The sequence below is a fragment of the Wyeomyia smithii genome, chromosome 3, assembly GCF_029784165.1.
Source record: "Wyeomyia smithii strain HCP4-BCI-WySm-NY-G18 chromosome 3, ASM2978416v1, whole genome shotgun sequence".
NCBI lineage: Eukaryota > Metazoa > Arthropoda > Insecta > Diptera > Culicidae > Wyeomyia > Wyeomyia smithii.
The window spans coordinates 140,881,692-140,905,921 of NC_073696.1; the positions used below are offsets into that span (position 1 = coordinate 140,881,692).

A 24,230-nucleotide genomic window follows, 5' to 3' on the forward strand; every position below is an offset into this window, starting at 1 on the left:
AAATTTGCAGTATGTTTAATCGCTTTGAATTCACTCCTGCTTTTGGACGAAAATAAACAGTATAGCTGCCCTGTTGAGATCCGTCCGGGTAAAGCCTGGGGCGAGGGGGGACTGGAGAATGAACAGGGGAGGGGGTAACAGAAGGGTCAGGGTCAGGGGGGCTCGGGGATGGTGGCACGGGAGGCGAGGGATCTATATCCATCGCGCTAAATGTAGCGCACTAGCGCACTAGCGCCGACAAGAACACGTACCTCTTTACTTCTTCCTTCCAGCAGTGGTTGTCCGATCGTTCGAAGCTGCACCCAAAGCAGCCAGCAGCACCAATACAGCCACCAGCAGTGAGCCGGGTGTGAGATCACTCAGCACAGCGACACGACTCGACTGTCAACTGATGGCCTTGAATTAAAAAGATCTATTCACTGTGCACAGATCAAAACTGCAGCTGGTATTTTGCACCAATACAGCCAAAGTTACGAGCCGGGTACAGAACGTAGCGACACAACTCACAATCTAGTTGGCTTTTAGCGCGAATAATACACTATTTTGTTTGGCTATTCGTACACACGGACCGGATTGTAATAGAACGACCACTTTGCACGTCCGTTTCTGTCGAGTGTTCGACGCGGAATGATCAAGCACGATTGTAAGGAATCATTAACAATCATACATATACACAACGCAGAGTCGCCATATGACATATTTGCGATATATATTGACAGCTCGGAATCATCACAAAGCATTGCGTCGCGTTGAGAGGTGGTCAGCTGTTCGGTGTTGACGAAAAAAGAATGACACACATATGTAGGCGAATAACCAATCCGACGTACGCTGAAAATAGAATTCTATATGGGCTGAAAATATGATCTTTAGGGCGAAATTGCCCGCGTGTTTGCATAGCTATTTTTCGCATTTTAAAGCATTGAATACGTACCCGTACGTAATCTCCCAGATGGTCTCAAGATACGATGCTGGCCTAACAAGCCAGTCGTCGTAGGTTTGAGTCTCGGCTTGAGAGAGACTGTTACTGTCAGTAGGATCGTAGCGCTAGCCCCACAATTGTCCTGTACACTAAACCGTCGGCTGCGAAGTCTGTGTATAAAAAACAAACAGTTAAGTTCCGCATCGGAATGTAGCACCAAGGCTTTGCTTTTTTATACGTACCCAAAAGCACCAGGATATTTAAAATATTACAAGGTATACAGCCCTGTGGTTTTATGAAATGGTGACGTGGGACTAAACACTGTAATTACTGTAGTTACAGACACAATAAATTCGTTTGTTCAGTGATTTACGTATTTTAATTCTCAGCCTCCCCTTCATTTCTTCAGAAATATATTTAATTACACTCGAAAGAACTTCATTTACACTTGGTGATGTTGTGCCTGTAGTGTTTTTTTGTGCAAAACAACAATCAACAATTACCATGAAGTTAAAGTTTGAAAAGATTCATTTTTGTTTTTTGCTTCACAAGTTTGTTTCATGTTCCAACGATTACATTGACTGTAATACGAAGACAGCTAATATAAGCTTACTATTTTATTTGCAAAGTTAAAAAAAATATCTTCTTGTTAAGTAATTTATGGCTTTTATGGTAATTATATTCATGAGATGACCTTCTAATCAACATCAGTAGCAGCATTGCAGTTTTGATTGCACGCGAATAGAAGTCGTGCCCGCTGCAATGATAGACGACGGGAAACTAGCGCACAGTGGGGCGACTCCATACAAAGGCTGGCCAAGCAAAAAAAGTGTCGATAAATGCGACAAAACCTTGGTATTTTCATAATTTTGGGGCGCTGAACACGAATTTGGCATCAATTTTTTGTTTAGGGCCGTCCATAAAGCACGAAATCCAATTTTTAATATTTTTGTCACTTTTTTCCTTTTTCATAGAATTATATGATCTTTGACCACAAGTAGTGCCACCGGGCGTCCGCCCCATTGAAAAAATACGTAATTTATGGACGACCCCTCGAACTAAACAAATTTTGCCTAAATATATATATATATATATTTTTAATAAAACAACATAAGTAATACAAACTAATTACAAATTGAAAAAATTATCGTCAGCATCATCATCTTCCGCTGTGATCGCTTAAATCTCGTGTTGAATTGTTTCCAGAAAGTTTGAAGTTCATCATACTTATCAGCAGGAAGAATGTCTTTCGCTGCAATTTTCATTTCTTCTAGTAATTTTCGATGTTTCATTGTTTCATATATACGTTATCTTCCTAATCCGGTTTCTATGGTTGAAAGAGGACATTTAAATACATGTATAACACAATGAATTGACATCTTACTAGACATTGAATTTAGTGGTGCCGCTGTAGTTGAAGGCTCCATAATAAAGTTCAACGAATTTATGAATTTGAAAACCAAGACACTGGAATGACACAACGTTCTAAATGAATACGAAAAGATGCGGAGGGCGATGACTGTTCTTTGTTTTTTTTCTCATAGAATGTGTGCTTTACTTTTGTATGCATACGAGTGCGAAGCAAAAGCAATCTTCAAACGGGCTATTGTTAGCCGGAGTTTGATGGTATGAATTTGCTGCTAGTATTTAACACTTCCATCAGTTTAGCGAATTTCATGATCATAAATTGAAATGGCTGAATGTTTTTAATACTGTTTTAAATTTGCAGAAAGTGATAAAGTTTGACATAATTAAAAGTTTCATAAAGATTTGTTTACTATTTTCTTATTTAACACTTATTTTATAACTTTTAATTGATAAATTTTGTAATTTTTGCCCAAATTTTTGTTTTATTCTTACGGATTGAGTTCAATATCATAAATTTCCATTAATGGGGTATCATGGCTATGATTAAAATAATCCTGGTTGAAATTTCAACCTAAAAAAAAATAAAAAAATACTGCTATCGCTTTTTTCACGAAAGTGACAATTTGCGCAGTTTTGCGCAGCAGCGGATAGTATGCATTTGAAAGCTTACGTTTTTACCTAAATTTGAATGTAGTCACAACCGTGGCAAACTGCGGAAACTAAACTTTTAAGCTACTTTTCTACAAAAAATCATGTTTTTTTATAATTTTTCATAGTGTCAGGCCTATTATGACCAAATTTTACAATATCTAATGAAAAGGGTTTGTTTTGCACAATATTTACAACAACTTTTTCTTTGACGTCAAAAAAAATCCAAGCTATCATCGAAGCTACAGAGCATTTCAAAGTAATGTACTTTTTTTCAAAAAAAAAAAGACAAAAAACGTCAGTTTGCCAAGTTTTGAAAAGTCATAAAAAATTCAGATTTCATGATATTACGCCCAAATTTGGATTTAGACACTTGAATGTTATAGCAATAAAGGAAAAATATTATGAAACAGCTAACGAGAAAATTTTTTTTGGCTGATGGCCAGCGATTCCCCACTGTGTAGCGGTGCTCTGCTGCACATATACTCAACGGTACTGTTGCTTTTACCAACTTGTTTTCTTCCAAGAATATCACAGGGAATGATTGGTGTCTATTCATGTCATCTGTGCTAGGGATACTCGCATGTGGTTGGTTCACTGTTCACGTAAACTTGTCCTTGACACTCTTCATTGATTTTTACCGCTAAAATGATCATAACTAGCATAAAACAAAATTGTTCAACATTTTATCTATCCAACATTATCCATCATGTGGTTATGCTGTTATTATAGTTTGAAATCTGACACAACATTTGCCAGTTTCATTTCCAATTTTACAGAATGCATACCAGTGTAGAAAAAAAGACGTAGTCCCACGTCAAAAGCGAAACAATGAGCAACATTCAAGTCTCTTCATTATTCCCGATCTACAATTCAAGAAAATGTTAAGGACGGCCGTTTAATAGCCCGGAAATAGGTCTTTTACCCTATTTAACTGCTATTAACGATTCTGTGGCGGGAAAAAGTAAAAAATGAATGACGTCACTTTGCCAACAAAATCGTAATGCGGCCAGTGACATTAATAACAAACGAACCTAGGTATATAACAAGAGTAAAATAGTGTTCTGGGAATATTTGGTTTATAATTATATAGACACAATATAGGCACGAATAAAATAAAAGAATCATTATATCATTATATCATTGAACAGATGTGTGCGAAGGCTTCTGTGAAAACGCTGGTCAATGCGTGAAAGATGTCAAGGGATCGCCATCATGCAGGTGTAAAGGATCTTTTACTGGTACTAAATGTACTGAAAGGTCAGAGTTTGCCTATATCGCAGGTGGAATCGCAGCAACAGTAATTTTCATTATTTTGATTGTACTCTTGATATGGATGATTTGTGCTCGGTAAGCAAAAGGAAATAATCATAATAAATACACACAAACACACATCTACGCACAGATACACACACATACACATATATATATATATATATATATATATATATATATATATATATATATATATATATATATATATATATATATATATATATATATTTATATATATATATATATATATATATATATATATATATATATATATATATATGTGTATATATTTATATACATATATATATATATGTATATATATATATATATATATATATATATATATATATATATATATATATATATATATATATATATATATATATATATATATATATATATATATATGTGTATATATTTATATACATATATATATATATATGTATATATATATATATATATATATATATATATATATATATATATATATATATATATATATATATATATATATATATATATATATATATATATATATATATATATATATATATATATATATATAAAATAAACACGTATAAAAATATATTTAAATTTTATTCGGTTTTATGTTGGCAATTTTGGTCACGGGGTACAGTTTTTGCGGTGTAACAGTTATTAATTGAAATATTTAATGTAATGTATTCGACAGGCTTTCTGCAGCAGTCTTATGAATAAACTTTCCAATGAAAACCACTGTCGAAAACGTTCGACGCCCTACATAAATTATTTTTAGTATATAAACACGAAAACCTGTTTTTAATTGTTTGTATGTATTTATATACAAAAAAATCGTATAATTTATTACACTGGACACTGTAACCCGTAGATGCCGAGGAAATATATCTTAGTAACACTGACCTAGACAAAAAATAAACGTGTTTCAAAGCAACCCGTGACCAAACTTTTTATCATAAAACCGAATTACCAATTGATCAAAACACCGCTATATTCTATTTTATATTTTAGAGCCAACAAACGGCGAGATCCTAAAAAAATATTGTCACCAGCAACTGACCAAACTGGATCGCAGGTAAACTTCTACTATGGAGCGCATACGCCATATGCGGAGAGCATTGCTCCATCTCATCACAGTACCTACGCGCATTACTATGACGACGAAGAAGACGGATGGGAAATGCCAAACTTTTATAACGAAAGTTACATGAAAGAAGGTACACCTTTTGAATTTTTATTTTCGTAAATTCGTCTTACTACATTTGAAATATTGAAAATATGTCCGATTTCAAGTCTTAGGTTTTGAAAATATAAATGTTACGATATTTAGGTTTATAAACTACCACAAGTAAGAAGATGGTTATGAGTCTTTATCAGAATACGTAGCGTACGATTGAAAGTGGTATTCGATTTTTTGTAGTAGAATTAAGTTGAAAGCTCTTTCAAATATTTAATTCCAAACTGCTTGTGGATCGCCTATATTCTGTTCTTTTTATTTGAGCAGTAAATGTGAGGTTGAACTAGCTGGAGAAATAGGATATTAGATATTTCGAAGAATATAGTCCAGCCAGTAGGACACTTCAAGATGTTGCCGTTGGTAGAGACGGCAGCAGACTGGCGATGACACAAGTGAAAGAGATTTTTAAGGCTGTTCGCATCCACGTGAATTCTCATATTCCAAGTTCTGTATTTCAACTATAATTAATTCATTTAATAATGGTTTCTCATTGAATATCGATTCGACTTTGAGATGTATTTTGAATTTATTTGAGTTAGTCATTATTTCAACTCATTTCGCATTCCTCTTGCTTTTCATGGAATGAACCTGCACTTGTACATTCGTAATTTCAAAAACATGATCAATATTCTGATTGTTGATTTTTTACAGATATCACACAGCCCGGTGTATGAAAAAGTTCCGAAAAATTGTTGAACCAAACGCAGTTCATTCACTTGGTAGGCAGAAACAGCATAAACGTGAAATATCGATAGTTTTTGCAGTACGGCCAACTGTACCGACTAATAATGAAATTTAACAGTGCGCTAAATAAAATCGACCAACCAGAAAAGGCTCTCACTTCGACAAAATTTTGGGTAGTTTTTGGGTTTTCCTCTGTGACGTGATGAAACAATAAACCAGTCACCAACCAATAGGGTGATTGACTGTGGTTCGTACCTGTCTAATTGTTTTTCACGGCATCCTAGGAATGAATGCAAGATTTTTCTAAAACAGCAATACTTTTAAACTCAAATTTAGATTGAATAGAAAAAATATCTGTGGACGATTGAATTTGTTGACTCGAAAAACACCTAACGTCTAGAAAACATTAATGATGTGAGTTTTAATGCAAGCGAAATTCTGACCCTGGTTCGTGTCATGTTGATCGTGGTTCGCGTCATATTTATTTACGAGAGACAAATTGGGAGAGACCAAATTATTATCTATAACTTTGCTGAAGATGTCACACCGAACAAACAAACTGTTTTGGCTCACACAAGTAATCATCAATACCCTCCCAAAATAACATTTTTAAATAGCTTCTCAAAAATGAGTCTTGTTTCAGAAACCAATTAAACCAATAGCAAAAAATGGCACCTCTTGCCCATGAAAACGACTATGCAAAGTTTCAGCCAAATCAAAAATGGTCGATGAAATTGGTTGCCCGTTTTTTTGTGGAATTGCACTATTATAAGTAATTCCGTTTTTGAAAAGTGGCATACTTATTTATCTGTGCTTGTGTGTAGCCTTGTTCCTCCTGTCAAATATCGCCGCTTGTAATCTGCCAGAGAAGTCTCGTTGGACGTTCTTCATGCCAGTTTTATTGTAAAAGGGACTCATGTATTTTTATGACCAGAAAATCATAGTTAATTTACTTTGCTAGTTGAATTGTTGTTTTTCGTCCAATTCCTATGTTTTATAGAAAATTTCGACAGTTTGTTTCGATTGTTTCACGACGTTTTTGCTGAGACGCGTAGGGTTAAAATAAACAATGCGCACTGCCTCTAGCGGTGATTTCGTTGAACTACTAGGGCGAATTATGAGCATTTGCAGTGCGAACCAGGATCAAAAAACTAGTATAGTTCTATTAAAATAGTTCACATTCGGAGATTTTTTTCTATGATAAAAAGTTTCAATACTGGTAATATATGAATGGATCGATGTTTTAAAAATTAATTTGAATTTTTACATCATGGGCTAAAATCCTGCAGAGAAGTTTAAATAGACTGCTTCGGTGGAGACATAGGCAGTCAAATTTACATCTTTTATTAGTTTAACTATCAGGTTAGTTGAAGTAGTTTTTTTTTGTTTCAAAAATCAAAGGTAAATATTGTTAAAAAATAGAAGAATCTTAGAAAATTAATTTAATTTAAAATCTCGATGATCGAATAATTGGTACGAAACAGGATCAATTTTTGCATAGCGCGAACCACGATCAATCACCCTACTATCTGCTGAGTAAATGCATGGCGTGCGAAAAGTGTGCAAGCGATACAAAATAGCTTATTAGACAGGCCGAGTTATACAGTAATGGCGAAAATAATAAATAATTCCAAATAAGCTTTATTTCTCTACATATCGTTAGCAAAGTGACTTTTCACGTTACAAAACTCACTTTTAATTTTTTTGTGGCTTGTCATTTGTTTTGTAAAACCATATTCAATCTTCATGGTATGTTTACCATCAGGTTTTCACGAGTAGGAGCTGGAATAGCATTTCACGCTGCCTGTACGACGTGACATAGGGTAAGGAACGACTTAAGCAGTAGCGCCAATTCTAATCAGTCGAAGCAAGCATGCCTTAAACTCCTGAATTTTGATCAATATCGACAATTCCAATTATGGAAACGAAAACTTTGATTGTCTAGCTATCTTGCGAATGAAAGAAATACCGTTAATCACAAAGAAATATTTGAACAAACATCATTCTAAACAAATCGACCTATATTGCAGCCATTCAGGAGCCACTTCGGGTGCTGAAAAAAAAACGCCTGCAAAACAGATGGAAACTGCTTAAAATAGGTTCGGAGTGATTGGAATAGTGTCCCTCGATTGGTAACTTTAATTGATTATTGTTAAAGTTTGCTAACATAGTTTTACAATCTGAAAACAAGGTCTAACAGAGAAAAAGATAGAGAACAGATTGATATACTTCTGTTTGAATTTCACCCAACACATTTCGAGTCTTTCGTCTCAATACACAGGCGGTTCCTAAAGCTGCTTAGAATATGTTCCCTACCCTAAGTCTGTTTTATTCTTTGGATGATGCTTTGTCATGTAGGACTTAACAATCTTCCATAGATTTTTGATACGGTTTGAATTAGGAGACTGTGCTGGCCAATCCAACAATTTTAAATTTTCCTCTAAAAACCATCTTCAAATTTTGAATACTGTATGTTTAAGATCGTTACCCTGTATAAAGATCCAACGAAGAGGCATGTTTTCTTTGACACACGGAAGCATCTTGCTATGTAAAATATCTACATAGTCGTTAGTATTCATAGTCTATGTTATAAAATGAATGGGTTCCACAACAGCATCAGAAAAACGGCACCACACCATTTTGTGGTCACTTCCAAAATTTATTGCTTTCTTGGTGAATTGTGCGTTGAAGGCAGTATTTATTGGACCTCTAACCAACTGCTGACCGTTTGGACCAAAATGGTTAAATTTCGACCCATCCGACCAAAACACGATGTGCCATTTAGTTGCACCCTAGTCTAAGAACTTTCTAGAAAATTCAGTTCTTGCCAAAATGTGTCACTTTTAAAGTAGAGTAAAGTTTCCTGGGTACTAAGGCGGTCGATTTTGCTTCCGAATGCCGAGAAAAACATGGCACTTTGCTGGATCTTTTAGCAGTTTAACGATCCTGAACAAACAGTATTGAAAACACGAAAATGATTTTCAAACAAAAATATAAAATTATGAGTGTGGCCAGCGCCAAATTTTATCCTAATTCAAAATCCTTTATACAGCGGGGGCCTAGCGTGGTTGGTAACGTCTCCGCCAACCACGCTCGACGCCTGGGTTCGAATCCCACCGCCGACATAGGTGTCGATGGTTGTGAGGTGGCGTGATCCACTCACAACCAACCCAACTGGTCTAGATTCAATCCTAGCCGACACCGGGAGATTTTCTGAGGCGAAAAATCTCTGGCATCACGCCTTCCATCGCATGAGGAAGTGAAGCCGTTGGCGCCGGTCCGTTAATCAACGGGTCGTGAGTTAATCCTCTAGAAATTCTATGGAAGATTGTGAAGGTCTATATTGCAGAACATCATCCAAATAATAAAACAGACTTATGTCACGTCGTACAGGCAGCGTGAATGCTATTCCAGCTTCTACTCGTGAAGGCCTGGTGGTAAACATACCATGTAGATTGAATATGGTTTTACAAAACAACTGACAAGCCACAAAATATTGAAAGTGAGTTTTGTAACGTAAAAAGTCACTTTGCTAATGATATGTAGAGAAATAAAGCTTGTTTGGAATGCTTTGTATATATTCTTACAGCGCAGCGGTTCTCAACCTTTTTTTGTTCGCGTACCCCTTGGTGATATTTTTCATATCGATTGTACCCCCTGGCTTGAATGTTTTCACAGAGTGAGAGAGAGTACTGGTAGATCATGTTGTGGTAGTCTTGTTGAGGTTTCAAAGTGAACCATGGTTTGTTTGATTGCTACAGTCATGTTTGAAGAGCAAAATTGAAAAACAAATGACGTATTTTAAAGAAAAATTGATATGTCCGCCATTACTGATTTTACTTTCGCGTACCCCCTGAAGGCTTTCGAGTACCCCCAGGGGTACGCGTACCACAGGTTGAGAACCGCTGTTATAGTGTATTTACTCTTTTCGGCACCTTTAAAACACTAACTCACGCAAAAAACTTCCAGAATGTCTGCAGATCGTTATGATGTAACACAACATCATATAACAACTAAAATCAGTGCGCAAATGGATAATTAACTAAAACTGCTAGTGTAATTATCATTTTCGCCATGACTGTACGTCCTGTGGTAATGTAACGGAAACGCATCTGACCGGACAATAAAAGTTGTGAGTTTGCGTCTCACCCACTGCACACATTTTTTAAAATTGCGTATATCCTATTCCTCCATTTAGTTCATTTTTCTATCGTCACTTTTGCTGCTAAAATAAAAGTTGAAAAATTGTTGACTTGCCTTATAGTCAGTAATATAAGAAAGATATATTCTGTTCTGTATTATTACCTGGATTGATCGTAGTAATTCATATCCGGCATGCCTTTTAACTAGGGCCGCGATACCTAGTCTCGCGACGGAGCTGCCGTCTCAAATACAGCTGGCAAGACACGGCATTTTATGATTTTGTGATTCAGCCGCCCGCTCCCGGTCAGACGCTGCCATAAACATGGAGATACAGCTGGGTGCAACCTCCCTTCCCAGTCAGCATAGAACTGAAGTTTCCACCGGGGGTCGGGAACACTACCTCGCTAATGTTACTCGTATCGTATCGTATTCACCAACCACTCTAAACTCTTGAAGTGGTCAATAGAAAATTTGTTCGAGGTTTATTAGATTTAGTAGTTTCGGCCAAAATCCTGTAATGTACCGAAACACTAATATGTGTACATGAAAGGTTACGCGAAATCATTTTCGGCAACCTTGTAGAGATAACAAGCACTTTCGAAGTACAAGTACACTGGTAACACAAAATCACCCTAAGTACAAGTACACTGGCAACACAAAATCACCCTAGAGCTCAAACTGGAAAAAATGGAAGATTATAGTATTTTAACCATCCCTGTGAATGTTGGTGTCCCTAGCAGAGATAACTTTTTAAAGACTTAATAATTCTTTTCGTAAGCAAACGCAGAAGCAAGGAATATATATATATATATATATATATATATATATATATATATATATATATATATATATATATATATATATATATATATATATATATATATATATATATATATATATATATATATAAACCTTGAAAACTTATTTAAAGGAGAGTTTTCAGGATTTTTCTTTTTTTTTTGTTCACATAAAGGATTTTTCATTTATCAAAAACAGATGATACCAAAAATCGATTCCAGTTGTTTATAACTATTAATTTATTTATTGTTATTTTAATAAATATCAAATTAATCAAGATTAACACCTGTAGCAGTCGATGGCTTGAAAGTGTCTGTTTTTTATTCGAGAAAATTCGTTTTTTTTTAATTTTTTGATCCTAAACCAAAACTTAAGTGTGTTGCGTAGTTTTCACCAAAAAAAACCAAAAAAAAAATCAATATATTTTATTTACTCGAAAAATTTTAAACTAAATTTTTTAGTTTTTCCTTCCTAGAAAGTTTGTTAAGACATCCAAAGGTTTTTGAACTAGAATATTTTTACTGGAGTGTATGCACAAATACATAGGGTAGCCTTTTTCTCGCTGAGATATATCCCTATTTGTCGTTGAAATATGTTCCATTTGCTAGTGTTGTATTGTTAAAATCATCCTGAATCGAGCCGTGAAACCCACTGGTCCAATTACAAGATCGCTGGTCATACGTCATCGACTCAGCACTGGGGCACGGTGTATCGTTGTACTTATCCTACACATACAAAATGTGCCAAAAACAATATCGATAACGAATTCTCTCAACTAATCTAGTTGATCGAGATCGCTATTAGCCCCAAGGCTAAGCGTGCGATATTGTTGTTGGTCATACGTTGGAGTGTGTGGAAGTCGTGAATGATCTTGACGTTTATTTTGACTCTGAACTATCTTATCGATCAGCAGTTTGTGATTGATGAAGCAAACCAAAAGTTCAGAGTTTAATGACCCGCTATGCCTTCGATCACTATATTATCTCACTTGAAGTCCTCTGCTGTCATTTGGTCACTGTATCACACCATTTGGATCAGGAGAATTTCAAGCATTCATTCCGAGTTGAACTCTCGTCGTGTTCGGTCGCAATTTTTATTTCGATCGATAGTGCCGACCAGTAATTAACTCGCTTTCAAGGTCACCATGCATTGCGTCACCGCGTGTGCACTGTTCGTCGCTGCAGTCGTCTGTTGACGACAAATTGCCTCTTGCTGATGGACGTTTTGTGTACAGAACTGGTGATCAGCATCGTCCCTCCGGTGACTGTGGAGGAGAGCTATGAGATATGAATCCAATTGACTGCAGAGTTACAAACGAGGATCAAAACCGCTCTCCTCTTTCCTGTATATTCTTGAGAAAGGGATATATGCTGCGCTTCTCCAATTTCTTGCACAGACACTTTTGAGATATTTTAATACGAGCCTACCGGAGCGACAGCTAATATGCCCTCGCACGAAAAAACTCGTTTACCTTTCTACTCGGCGTTCTATATAGGATCACGCGAGTAAAAAAAACACGAGTAGGAGCACTATACTGAAAGTACTCGCCTTGGAGTGCCTAAAAATATGTGCTGGCAAACGAAAAAATCTTCTACCCACGTTTGCGATTTGTCAATTGCTTATGAACAACCAAACAATTTTGCTTTTCGCATCGACAGCCGGGAGTTGCTTGTATACTTGTATACAATCGCATGCTAGAACGTGCATCCGGATACAGTGAGGTCGCTTTTTACGCGGGCTGCTTTTCTTCATTACTCAAAAACGGTACAAGATATCGACCTCATTTCAATCGCGCTTTCCGTTTTAGGTCACGAGTGATCATATATCAGTTTTCAAAAAAATTCACAATTTTTGGTGTAAATACTCAAAATTTAAAACATTGAATTTTGGTCTCTGGATTGGCCACTATCATATTCGAACGAGGTTTTAACGTTTTAGGATGGTTTTCTTTGTTATATTTGCAACTCAAAAAAGTCGTTTTTTAGGCGGGCCCATTCAAATTTGGAACGCATCCCCCGCGTAAAAAACGACCTTAGTGTATTTATTTATCCCGTTTACCGAAACGAAGTAAAAGAATCGCTCGTAGGAGTGTACTCGCGAGTGTCTTGACATGTTTACACTTTTTTTACAATTACGCGGATTATTTTTATGCTATTTGGAAGAATATTTTCAAGTGGTATCAAATAAGCTTAGTATAAATAAATCTAATAAAGTAAAAAAATCATCGTATGGTTCATGACAATAAGATTTTCTGTTATATCAATCTAAATAATGCATATTTTTAATATAATTGCTATTCTTTTCAAATAATAGGCAATTTCAGTTGATTCGGAAAAAAGGAATAAAAAAAACCTTAATAATTTTATAACGATACAAATATCGTTGCGATTAACTTCCGATTAAGGAACGAAGGCTTAAAAATATGGCAAAATCATTATAAAAAAGTAATTGTCTTGTTCTCGAATGAATTTTCATTTTGGAAGCACTATAAACTCATTTTGTGTGTTTTGTTACCATTTTTATAACTTTTTTTGAGTTAATATTTACTCACGGGCTATTATTTTTAATCGGATCTTTTTATTGAATGGAGTTTTTATACGCGATTTTTTCAAATTACGCGTTTTTTTATACGAGGATTTTTTCAACGCGGTACAACCAACCGCGTAAAAAAGATCCCAGTGTACATGACTCCGGGCAGTAGATCCTATTGCGGACACTTAATTTAGGTACCACATCTACTATAGCGGCGGCGTGAAAGTAGAAAGAGGCTTCGGTTTCGTGCTAATTGGAGAACAGATGAAGCGTGTCATTAGATGGAGGCCGATCAGTGACTGTATATGCGTGTTGAGAATTAAGGGCAAATTTTTTAACTACAGCCTAATAAATGTGTACGCACCGACCAACGAGAAACCCGATGACGAAAAGGAGGATTTCTATGAGCTCCTAGAAAAGACATACAATGAGTGCCCAGGACACGTTATAAAGATTGTCATCGGAGATGCAAATGCACAGGTTGGGCAGGAAGACTTCTTCCGCCCCGTAACTGGTAGGGAAAGCTTCCACTCTACTACGAACGACAATGGCCTGAGGCTTGTTAATTTCGCAGCAGCTAGGGGGATGGCTATTTGTAGCACTCATTTTGCACGCCGGAACATACGTGAGCACACCCGGATGCGCCCGAATAAAGAGCTTTGCTCTCAAATTGACCACGTTCTGATTGATGGACGGCACTTTTCAGACGTTACAGACGTGAGGTCGTTCAGAGGACCGAACGTTGACGTAGAGAGGGGAACCTGATAACCGATAAAACAGAGATGGCCAGGCGTTGGAAGGAACACTTCAGTGTGCTGTTGAATGGTGAGGGAAACGGTGGAGTCGAAGGTGAAGAAAGCAGTGAAAGAGCTGAGAAACTGCAAGGCAGCCGGGAAGGACGGCATTCCCGCCGAACTCTTCAAAGTCGGGAGCGAACAGCTGTATCGTGCCATCCATCGGATCATGCTGAGAGTGTGGTCTGATGGAAAATTGCCCTCGGACTCATATGCCCGACCTACATAAGAAGGTCATCGCCTGAACTGTAGCAATTATCGGGGCATAACCAGTGTTGCTAAGAGAGTGAGAAGCAGCTGTGTCCTATTCATTCCCATGTGAATATGAGAAATATGTCCCCTTACTCTCACTCTTCTGCCGGCCGCTACGAACAGTTCACAAAGGAAAGAAGTATTTCGCGAGTGGCTGATCCTTGCGCCGTGCGCGAGAATCAAAACATTTGAGGTGGAATAACACATTCACATCCATTTGCTGTTTTTTGCTCATACCAAATTTCAGCATGAACAAAAAAAATTCAAGCAAATATTCGCTGAGTTGTATCACTAGCATAGAACGACATAAGACATACAACGGCAAATATTTTTTAACAAAAAATTCCAGCAAATATTTTGATATTACACGGGCAAACTAATATCAATCATCATTTCAAGCATATATTTACTTCGAGTAATACCCGCTTAACATTTGATGCATTTTATATAAAACAAAACAATACTGTTAGCGCTATTATAGTCTCCTTGAAATCAGTATTGTGTTTTTTTTTTCATTTGACTGAAAAGCAGTTCGGAGTTGTCATTATGTTGTGACCCACAACTTGGGGATCGTAGTACAGTTATAAATTTCAATTTACACGGCAGTTTCGAATCCGAAATTTTGTGTGTTTTATATATTTTTTTTTTAAATTTCCAACGATATTAGTATTTTGATATGTATTTAAAATACACTACTGTATATAAATACATATGTGAGCTACGAAAGTCGGCTCCAAATTGAATTTATAGGTACAGGAAAGGGTGTGCAAAATTTGTCAGTTCATCATGTCATATGCCATCATTTTACAGTTATCATTTTTTCATGCACAGTACCGGTATTTGTTCAGGTCCAAAACATCGAATTGATGACGTTTAATTATTCAATTATTTTAAATATGAAAACTATTTAAGTTTCAGGTGTCTGTGCTAATACGGTTCAATGGAATAATTGTTAAAAATAGTTACTCTTCTAACAAACAGTTTTTCGAAAGTTCTTTGATAATATTCGCTAACACTATAAAACATTCAATGTGATTCCTAAACCTAAATAAATAAAACAGATATCAACACACATTTGCCCATCAACTGACACACTTAACCCATATTCGACTCATAAAAATGAGTGCGTTTGTAAAAATATAAAGAAAGGTATCAAAACAATCGTTTTAATTATTTGCTTAGAAAAAATTATGAAATGTCTAGCTCGTAGCAAACCGGGCTCAACATGTCCTTCAATGTCGGCCAAAAAAGACGAAACGTTACAGAACTAAAACAATGTTTTAATCGCATAAATTCAAACCATAGGAACATTTGTAACATAAACATTTACTTAAATGTATCGTTGCATAACAAGTTAAAAGAGAAACTTTGTCAGGATTTTAATCGGTCCAGAACACATTTCCATTAAGTTATCGATATTGGTTGTGTCCAACCTTGTACGAAACGAGGTTAATTCGTGGACTTATCCGGAAAATTCTCTCTCTCTATAGGCACTAAAGTAGATACCGTAGAGAGAGCGACGTTGAAGAGTGCAAACAATTCTAGTTCCGAGTTCTCAAGTTTCACCCAATACTGATGGATATTTGTATCAATCAGCAAACGATCTCTTTAAATCTGCATTTCGCAGACAAATCTGCACATCTGGTAGCGTACTCCTGAATGAAATATTATTTCATGCCATCAACCCAATGACGGATACGATTGGTGTGTGGTGTGTGGAAAGCAAATCACTATCGCATTATTTGTTCCCGTAGCACCTAGCGCCTCGTGTGCATAAAATCCAACTCGCACTCTCGTCAATACATCGTCTTTGTTTTACCGTGGCATGATGGTGAGCACTCGTGAATAAAGTACCATCTGCGAGTACGAGTATGCGAATGCAAACGATGGCTGATTGGCTACCAACCGTTCTCGAAGCAACGCTGCCGTGCGGGCGAAGATATGTGGTAGGAATCGGTATGATAACACTCATGCGTGTGTGGTGGTACAAAGGAATGTTCGCGTGTGAATAGTACAGGTTAAAAGAGTGCGAGCGTCGCAACACTGGGCATAACTCTTCTCAATACCGTGTACAAAATTCTCTCCCGCATCCTGTTACACAGACTGAAGCCGTTGCAGGAGACCTTTGTTGGCGAGTACCAATGCGGTTTTCGAGGGGGACGCTCAACGACGGACCAAATGTTTACCTTGCGACAAATCCTCGATAAATTTCGAGAATTCAACATGCAGACGCGCCATCTGTTCATAGACTTCAGGGCAGCGTACGATTCAGGTAAGAAAAATTAGTTATGGCAGATTATGCTCGAACATGGCTTCCCAATAAAACTAATTAGGCTGATACGTGCCACCCTTAAAGGTTCTATATCAAGCGTCAAGAAAGCCAGTGAGATATCGGACTCTTTGGTGACGTTAGATGATTTGAAGCAGGGTGACGGGTTTTCGAACTTATTGTTCAACATCGCATTGGAAGGTGCTATACGGAGGGCTGGTGTGCAGAGAAGCGGCACCATCATTGCGAAGTCGCACATGCTCCTAGGTTTTGCGGATGATATCGACATTATTGGTATTAATCGTAGAGCAGTGGAAGAGGCCTTCGGACCTCTCAGGAGGGAAACTGCGAGATTAGTGCTTGTCATAAACTCTGCCAAAACGATATACATGGTGGCTGGCAGAGTGCATGGTAGTCCGTCGGAGGTTGGTGCTGCGGTGGTGCTAGATGTGGAAACATTTGAAGTAGTCGACGAATTTATTTACCTGGGAACATTAGTGACATGTGACAACGAGGTTAGCCGTGAGATAAAGAGGCGGATAGTAGCCACAAACAGGGCCTTTTACGTATTACGTAACCAGCTAACGTCCCGCAGTCTGCAAATCCGTACTAAACTTGCACTCTATAAAACACTGATTCTTCCGGTGGCTCTCTACGGCCATGAATCATGGACGCTGAAAGAGGCTGATCGGCGAGCTCTTGGTGTTTTTGAGCGTAGAATTTTGCTTTCAATCTTCGGCGGCAAACTAGAAAATGGTGTTTGGCGCAGACGCAGACGAACCATGAAATGTATCAGGTATACAAATTAGCGGATATAGTCAAGCGGATAAAACACGGCAGGCTTCAGTGGGCTGGCCGAGCTGCAGGCCCCCACGGGTCGACGCCTGGCGACCGTCGAGGCCATGCACGCGCTGTGTGACCACAGGGCATCTCCATCGAGACTGGCGGATGCCGGTAAAGGCGGCGCACAGGTTGGTACACCTTTTGCGACACCGACAGTAAAGTTCTGAATTGGGGCAAAGGCGGCCACGCCTAAGCCAGCACTAACCGGAACGGCGAAGACTGGCGGCAAGGTGGAAACACCTAAAACCGCCAAGGAGCGGGAACAGATTTCTGGGGCTATGCTACTCTCTGCGGTAGAAAGCCACATGAACAAGTTCCCGAGCGTAGAGGCGGTGATGAAATACTCAAGTTCACGAAGGAACGTAGCAACATATCGAAAGATTTGAAGCAATGTCTTCTGTTGCTACGCATGAATATTTGCAGCGCGAAATCCGAGTTTTCGCAAGCCCTTAAACGGGCTAACGATGCCAAAAGCAAGGCACTCGCGCTGGAGGCAAGGCTTAACCAGCCTAAAAAAGGGAATGCTGCAGCTGTGTCTAAATACACACAAACAGCTGCAGCATCGTTTGCCGAAGTCTGTTCAACCGAACCGACTGGCAAACGTGCGAAAGGCTCCCCGGGGGAATCGGCCCCCAGGAAGCAACGAAGGCGTTTGTTCGGAGACAGCCAGGAAGCTGGCTCGTCAGTCCAGCCGAGCGAAGAACCGACAAACGGTGGAGCCACGGGTTGGACCACCGTGGTGGACAAAAAGCGGCAGAAGCAGGAACGACGCTCGAAGCGCGGCGCCGCAATAAGAAGCCGCAAGGGGTGAACAGACGGAGCAAGGGTGACGCGCTCATTTTCAAGACGGATGCGTCTAAATACGCTGAAGTCTTAAAGGCCATGAGAGGCAAGTCAAAGCTCAAAGACCTCGACGCGGATGTCAGGTCAATTCGTCGGTCACGCACCGGCGAGATGATCCTCGAACTCCGCAAAGAGGCAAAGGGTAAGGGCTGTGCCTATAAAAAGACGGCCCAGGAAGTGCTAGGCGAGGAGATTCAAATCCGAGCCCTCACTCCTGAAGTGACTCTCCAGCTTAAAAACCTGGACAAGATCACCGAAGGGTGAGACATAGCACAAGCCTTTGAGCGAGAGTGTGGAGTGGTAGTGACCGCGGAGGCAGTTCGTCTCCGCAGGAGCCCGGCCGGCACCCAGGTTGCTACCATAAAGCTTCCACTAGCGGAGGGTAACAAGGCCCTGAAGAAGGCCACGTTGAAGGTGGGTTGGTCGGTCTGCCCTCTGGGCACCTTCCAACAACCTGACGTTTGCTTCAGGTGCTTTGAGCGGGGGCATAAATCCTGGTCGTGCAAAGGGCCCGACAGGTCCAATTTATGCCGCCGCTGCGGTGGCGCAGGCCACAAGGCACGGGACTGCGGTGCACCTCCCAGGTGTCTGGTATGCACCGGTAAACGGGACGCCAAACACGCCATTGAGGGCCCCAAGTGTCCGGCTGCACGGCCGGCTACTAAACCGCAGGTCTGGGGGTGATACAATTAAACCTGAACCACTGCTATGCGGCGCAGCAGTTGCTACACCAAGCAGCTGTTGAGTCGTTGTCGGACGTGGCCATCGTCTCGGACCCATACCGCATCCCAACCGGAAACGGTAACTGGGTATCGGACAAGTCTGGGAAGACGGCCATTTGAACGAGAGGCAGGTCCCCGGTTCAGGAGATTGTGTCGAACTCCAGAGAAGGGTACGTTATAGCCAAAGTGGATGGAGTATTCTACTGCAGTTGCTATGCTTCGCCAAGTTGATCTACCGAAACGTTCACACAGATGGTCGATCAAGCAACCGTGTAACTGACGGGCCTATGGCCGTTAGTGGTTGCGGGTGACTTCAACGCTCGGGCTGTCGAGTGGGGAAGTCACTGTACAAACCAGAGGGGCCAGGTCTTGTTGGAAGCTTTGGCAAAGCTCAACTTAGACTTGGCTAACGTTGGTACGAAATGCACCTACAGTAGGAATGGTGCGGAATCGATTATCGATGTGATGTTCTGCAGTCCGGGACTGATCACGAACTGGAGGGTAGACGACAGCTACACGAATAGCGACCACTAATCGGTCCACTATGAGGTAGGCGTGCGGAAGCAAGCAGCGAGTAGGGCCAATATTCCATCCTTCTACGGTTGGAAAACTTTGCATTTCGATGCAGGTGTTTTTGGGCAGGCAATTATATGGAAGCACGAAGGGGATGACCCACTCCCGGGTGTGGATCATCTAAATTCGATACTGTCATGGGCGTGCGACGCCACGATGCCTAGGTCTCGTCCGCCTAGAGAGGGTAGACCACCGACATACTGGTGGAGCGAAACGATAGCAGGCCTACGCAGTGCATGCCTCCGTGCAAGACGGAGGATGCAACGCGCGCGTTCCGACGAGCAACGAGCGGAACGCGGTGCCGCACTCAGATCCGCTAAGGCAACGCTTAAAAGCGCAATCAGAGCCAGTAAACGAACCTGTTTCGAACGACTCTGTACCAGTGCCAATTCGAACCCGTGGGGTGACGCCTACAGGATCGTTATGACCAAGACTAGAGGTACGCTAGCCCCGGCTGAACAATCACCAGCGATGCTAGAAACGATCATTCAGGGCCTCTTCCCAAGCCACGAACCAAGTCCCTGGACTCCGGCTGACCAACCGTGAGTGACGGCAGCCGTGCAGAGGCAGACGATGCGGTAAGGGTGACAGAAGATGAATTGATCGAGATCGCAAACTCCAAGAAGGTAGGCAAGGCACCGGGACCAGACGGAATCCCGAACTTGGCCATCAAGACGGCTATCAAAGAAGCCCCCGGGTTGTTCAGGGCGGTCATGCAGAAATGCCTTGACGACTGCCTCTTCCAGGACGTGTGGAAGCGCCACAGGCTGGTGCTGTTGCCGAAGGTTGGGAAACCAGCAGGTGACCCATCGGCATACAGACCTATCTGCCTGCTGGACACGGCGGGCAAGGTGCTTGAGAGGGTAATCCTCAATAGACTGGTGAAATATACGAAAAGTGAGAACGGTCTACCAAGAAACCAGTTCGGTTTTCGAAAAGGCAGATCCACGGTGGAAGCAATTCTCTCCGTCACCAGAACGGCTGAGGTTGCAATCCAACGCAAAAGGAGGGGCATTCGTTACTGCGCGATCGTCACGCTCGACATGAATACATGAAATTACAATTTTTTGGCGAAATAAGTGATTTTACCATACCAATGTAGATAGACCACTCTGACTTCATATATATTTCACTGGAATCCTCGTATCGTTTGGGAACAGAGTGGTCCATGTACAGAAACATAAATAAAAATGATGTTAACTCTTATAAAATGGCTAGTGTCACATGATATATGATGTACATGACATGTCACATGTAACATGTGACGTGTAACATTACATGTAACACAACATGTTACATATTACATGATATTTGACATGTTACATTACGTGTAGCATGTTACAAATCACGTGTAACATGTTACAGGGCAAGTGATAAGTTACATATCACATGTAATATGTTACATGTCACATGTTACATGATGGTATTACCTCGATTTATGTACATGGACCACTCTGTTCCGAAACAAAATGGCCATTCTGTTTCGGATGAAATCAACATGGTATAAATCAGCTTTAAAGTTCGATTTCTCGAAATTTTTTTAGTCTTCTAACTTCAGCTTCTTGAGTAGATGCGGTTTATGTAAAAAACTCATTTTTGAAAAAAATTCTCTTTAGACCACTCTGTTCCGCAACGGCTCAATTGTTTCTCAGAATAATTGATTATTGATGTGCGGTAGAGAAATAAATGTTTGTTACAGTATAAGGTCTTTTTGAGAGTGAAAAAGAAAATTTCTTTTAAAAGCCGCAATCAAAGTTTGCGTGAGGATTGAGAAGTTTATTTATTTTTATCACTTTGGTAAAATTTGATAAATTCACTGTATTTGGCAATATAACACAATCGACATCAATCTGGTTTATCAAATAACACTACGATTAAACGATAAAATTTTAAAAAGCTTTTGTAATCAACATTGTATTTTCTGTTCAAGGTTTGCAAGGTACAAATGGGAAAATGAACTCACTAGCGCGTTCAAATGCCTCTTTATACGGAACGAAAGAGGACTTGTATGATAGACTGAAGAGACATGCCTATACTGGCAAAAAAGGTAGGTCACTATTAACATTAGCTCATAGTAATTAACCTCGAATATTTATTTTTAGAAAAAAGTGACAGTGATAGCGAAGGAAATTAACTATTAAACCAGCAAGAGTAGCTAATCATTGAAACATATCAATACCAAGATGATGGTTGCCATCCATAATGTCTCCGATGAAGCAATACTCAATCATCCAGTTAAGTGGAGATAATTATAATATTACGGTATCAACATTTCGAACAATATAACTACGTGCAACAACACAACAAATGACCTTTCCGTCTAGGTATAATAGGCCTGCTAGAAGGGCTTTTGTTATGTTTTGAAGCGCTATTGTCAACATTTTTAATTAATTTAGGCTAGACTAGTAACAATTAATAAAACTGATATTCTTAAATTCTGTTTTAAAAAGGTGTTTTCCATGTAGGATTAGTTTTTTCTAATGAAAATGCCTTATTCACAGTTTTATTTTACTGAACATACATAGTCATAGAGCTTCTTAGTGATTTTACCATTGTCAAAGATTTTTAAATTGTACATTAGGAATCTAATGTGTTACCATTGAGGCACTATGCTCATTTTGCTTGTTTAAAATGTATTTGTTAATTAGTTATTGAGAACTTAAAACCCAAAGGTGGGATAATTCAAAATCAAATATACACTCCCGTAGAACAATTAGAAACAAATCCACACTATACGCAACCCTGATGCTGCTGAATAAAATGCACCACTCAAGTAGGCTGTCAAAAGAAATGCTCCCGGCGATATAATGGGAAATTTATACCGTTTTGATTCAAACTTCGAACAGTCTCAAACTTCAAACACTCTAAAATAAAAATCGAATTATTAGAGCTAGTTTAATAAAAAGCATAATTATTATACACCATTTCGTTCCTTGGAATGTCCTTCACCCAGTGATGTATGGTTCATTACTGTAAGGCTACTTACGGGGAATCAGCAGGCGTTGAAAAAAGTGACAGTCATTACTCGGACGATTAGCCTATCTTTACGTTTACGTTGAAGCGTTCGGAGTTTGAATCAAAGCCGATTTCTAAATTCTCCTTGTTTTCGTGCACAAAATGTGTTTAAAACTGTATAAATAGCACAATTGCAACAACAATAAAATAACCAACATGCTAAACCTTTAAGATCGATGAGAAAGTTCATTTTCTGTTTAGTGCAAGAAGTTACATTATAGCTTAAGTGTTCGAAATTTGATGCATTACGGTACTATGAAAAAGGAAAATTTGGGCAAGCTACTGGGTCCAACGAATAGTAGAATCCTTTTATACTTGTGCTACCATCCAAAAATGATCGAACGTGCTAATAGTTAAAGAATCAATTACGATAGTGCGGCAAAATATGCTAGTTCTCGGAGAATTATCGAATCAGGTATGCCAACGGACCTAAAATTAGAAATCCAGTAGCTCAAACTCTACAATGTCTAACCACCAAAATTATCCATTTTGTTTGCACAACCAGGACCCGGAATTTTATTCTAGATACGGATCGGAAGTGAACGGTTACGAAATGCCGACTTGGCGGCAAATACTCCATTGGTCCGGTTTCACGGGACGGGTTGAGCTGATTAGGCCACGAGTCCTTATCCCCCAGGAGACGTACCGGAGATGCGACAGCGTATACCGCTAGCCCATTAGAGCGGGAATAAACCGTTCTCTGAGTATCCACACGCAAAACTTTTCCTTATTACTTTAGAAGCAATAGCGCAAAATTGCCTTTTAGGTAACAAACCTATTACTTAATAGGCAATAAAATTCTTCCCCAGTCAAGTAACAACACATACTGTCATATATTTAGCACGTGTTACGGGAGTACGGCTATCTAATAATGGTCGTTTCAACCACATGCAAAATTTTTTCTGTCGCAAAATACCCCTTTCCATCTTAAATCAAAAAAATTACACACAGTCGCATATGTTACACATGTTGGGCCTCTGCCAGGCTGAACGCCAACGCGAGCGATCGGGCGAGATTCTTGCCGTAGGTATATAAACAGCCGCGGCTGTTCATTAACCTAAAGTAATAAAATGTTCCCCGATTGCGTTGGGTGCAGCAACAGCAGCAGAGTCCGATCAACGGCAGCAGAGGCAGCGGCAGCGTTAACCGCTGCGTGAACGAACCAAACAGCATAAAACTACAGCAGCAACGAGCATCGATACTTAGAATAGAAGCAGCAGCAGAAGCCCGGCTGGCATGATAGTTACGTTCGTGTAAGTTGATAGAAAATTTATATATAGTTAAATTGAAACTTAGTCCTTTCATTAACCGAACATCC

At 39.3% G+C, this 24,230-nt stretch overlaps 1 protein-coding gene across 1 annotated transcript in view; it reads left to right on the forward strand.

The window, feature by feature from the left end:
• The window catches only part of LOC129727472 (uncharacterized), a 33,508-nt gene extending 11,162 nt beyond the window's left edge, over positions 1-22,346 (forward strand). Inside the window, exons 2-5 of the mRNA XM_055685339.1 lie at positions 4,087-4,285; positions 5,219-5,424; positions 21,828-21,944; positions 22,000-22,346. Coding sequence (XP_055541314.1) covers positions 4,087-4,285; positions 5,219-5,424; positions 21,828-21,944; positions 22,000-22,031 — 554 coding nt within the window. The 3' untranslated portion in view covers positions 22,032-22,346. The remainder of the gene's footprint in view (positions 1-4,086; positions 4,286-5,218; positions 5,425-21,827; positions 21,945-21,999) is intronic.
• Positions 22,347-24,230: the final 1,884 nt, after the last annotated feature.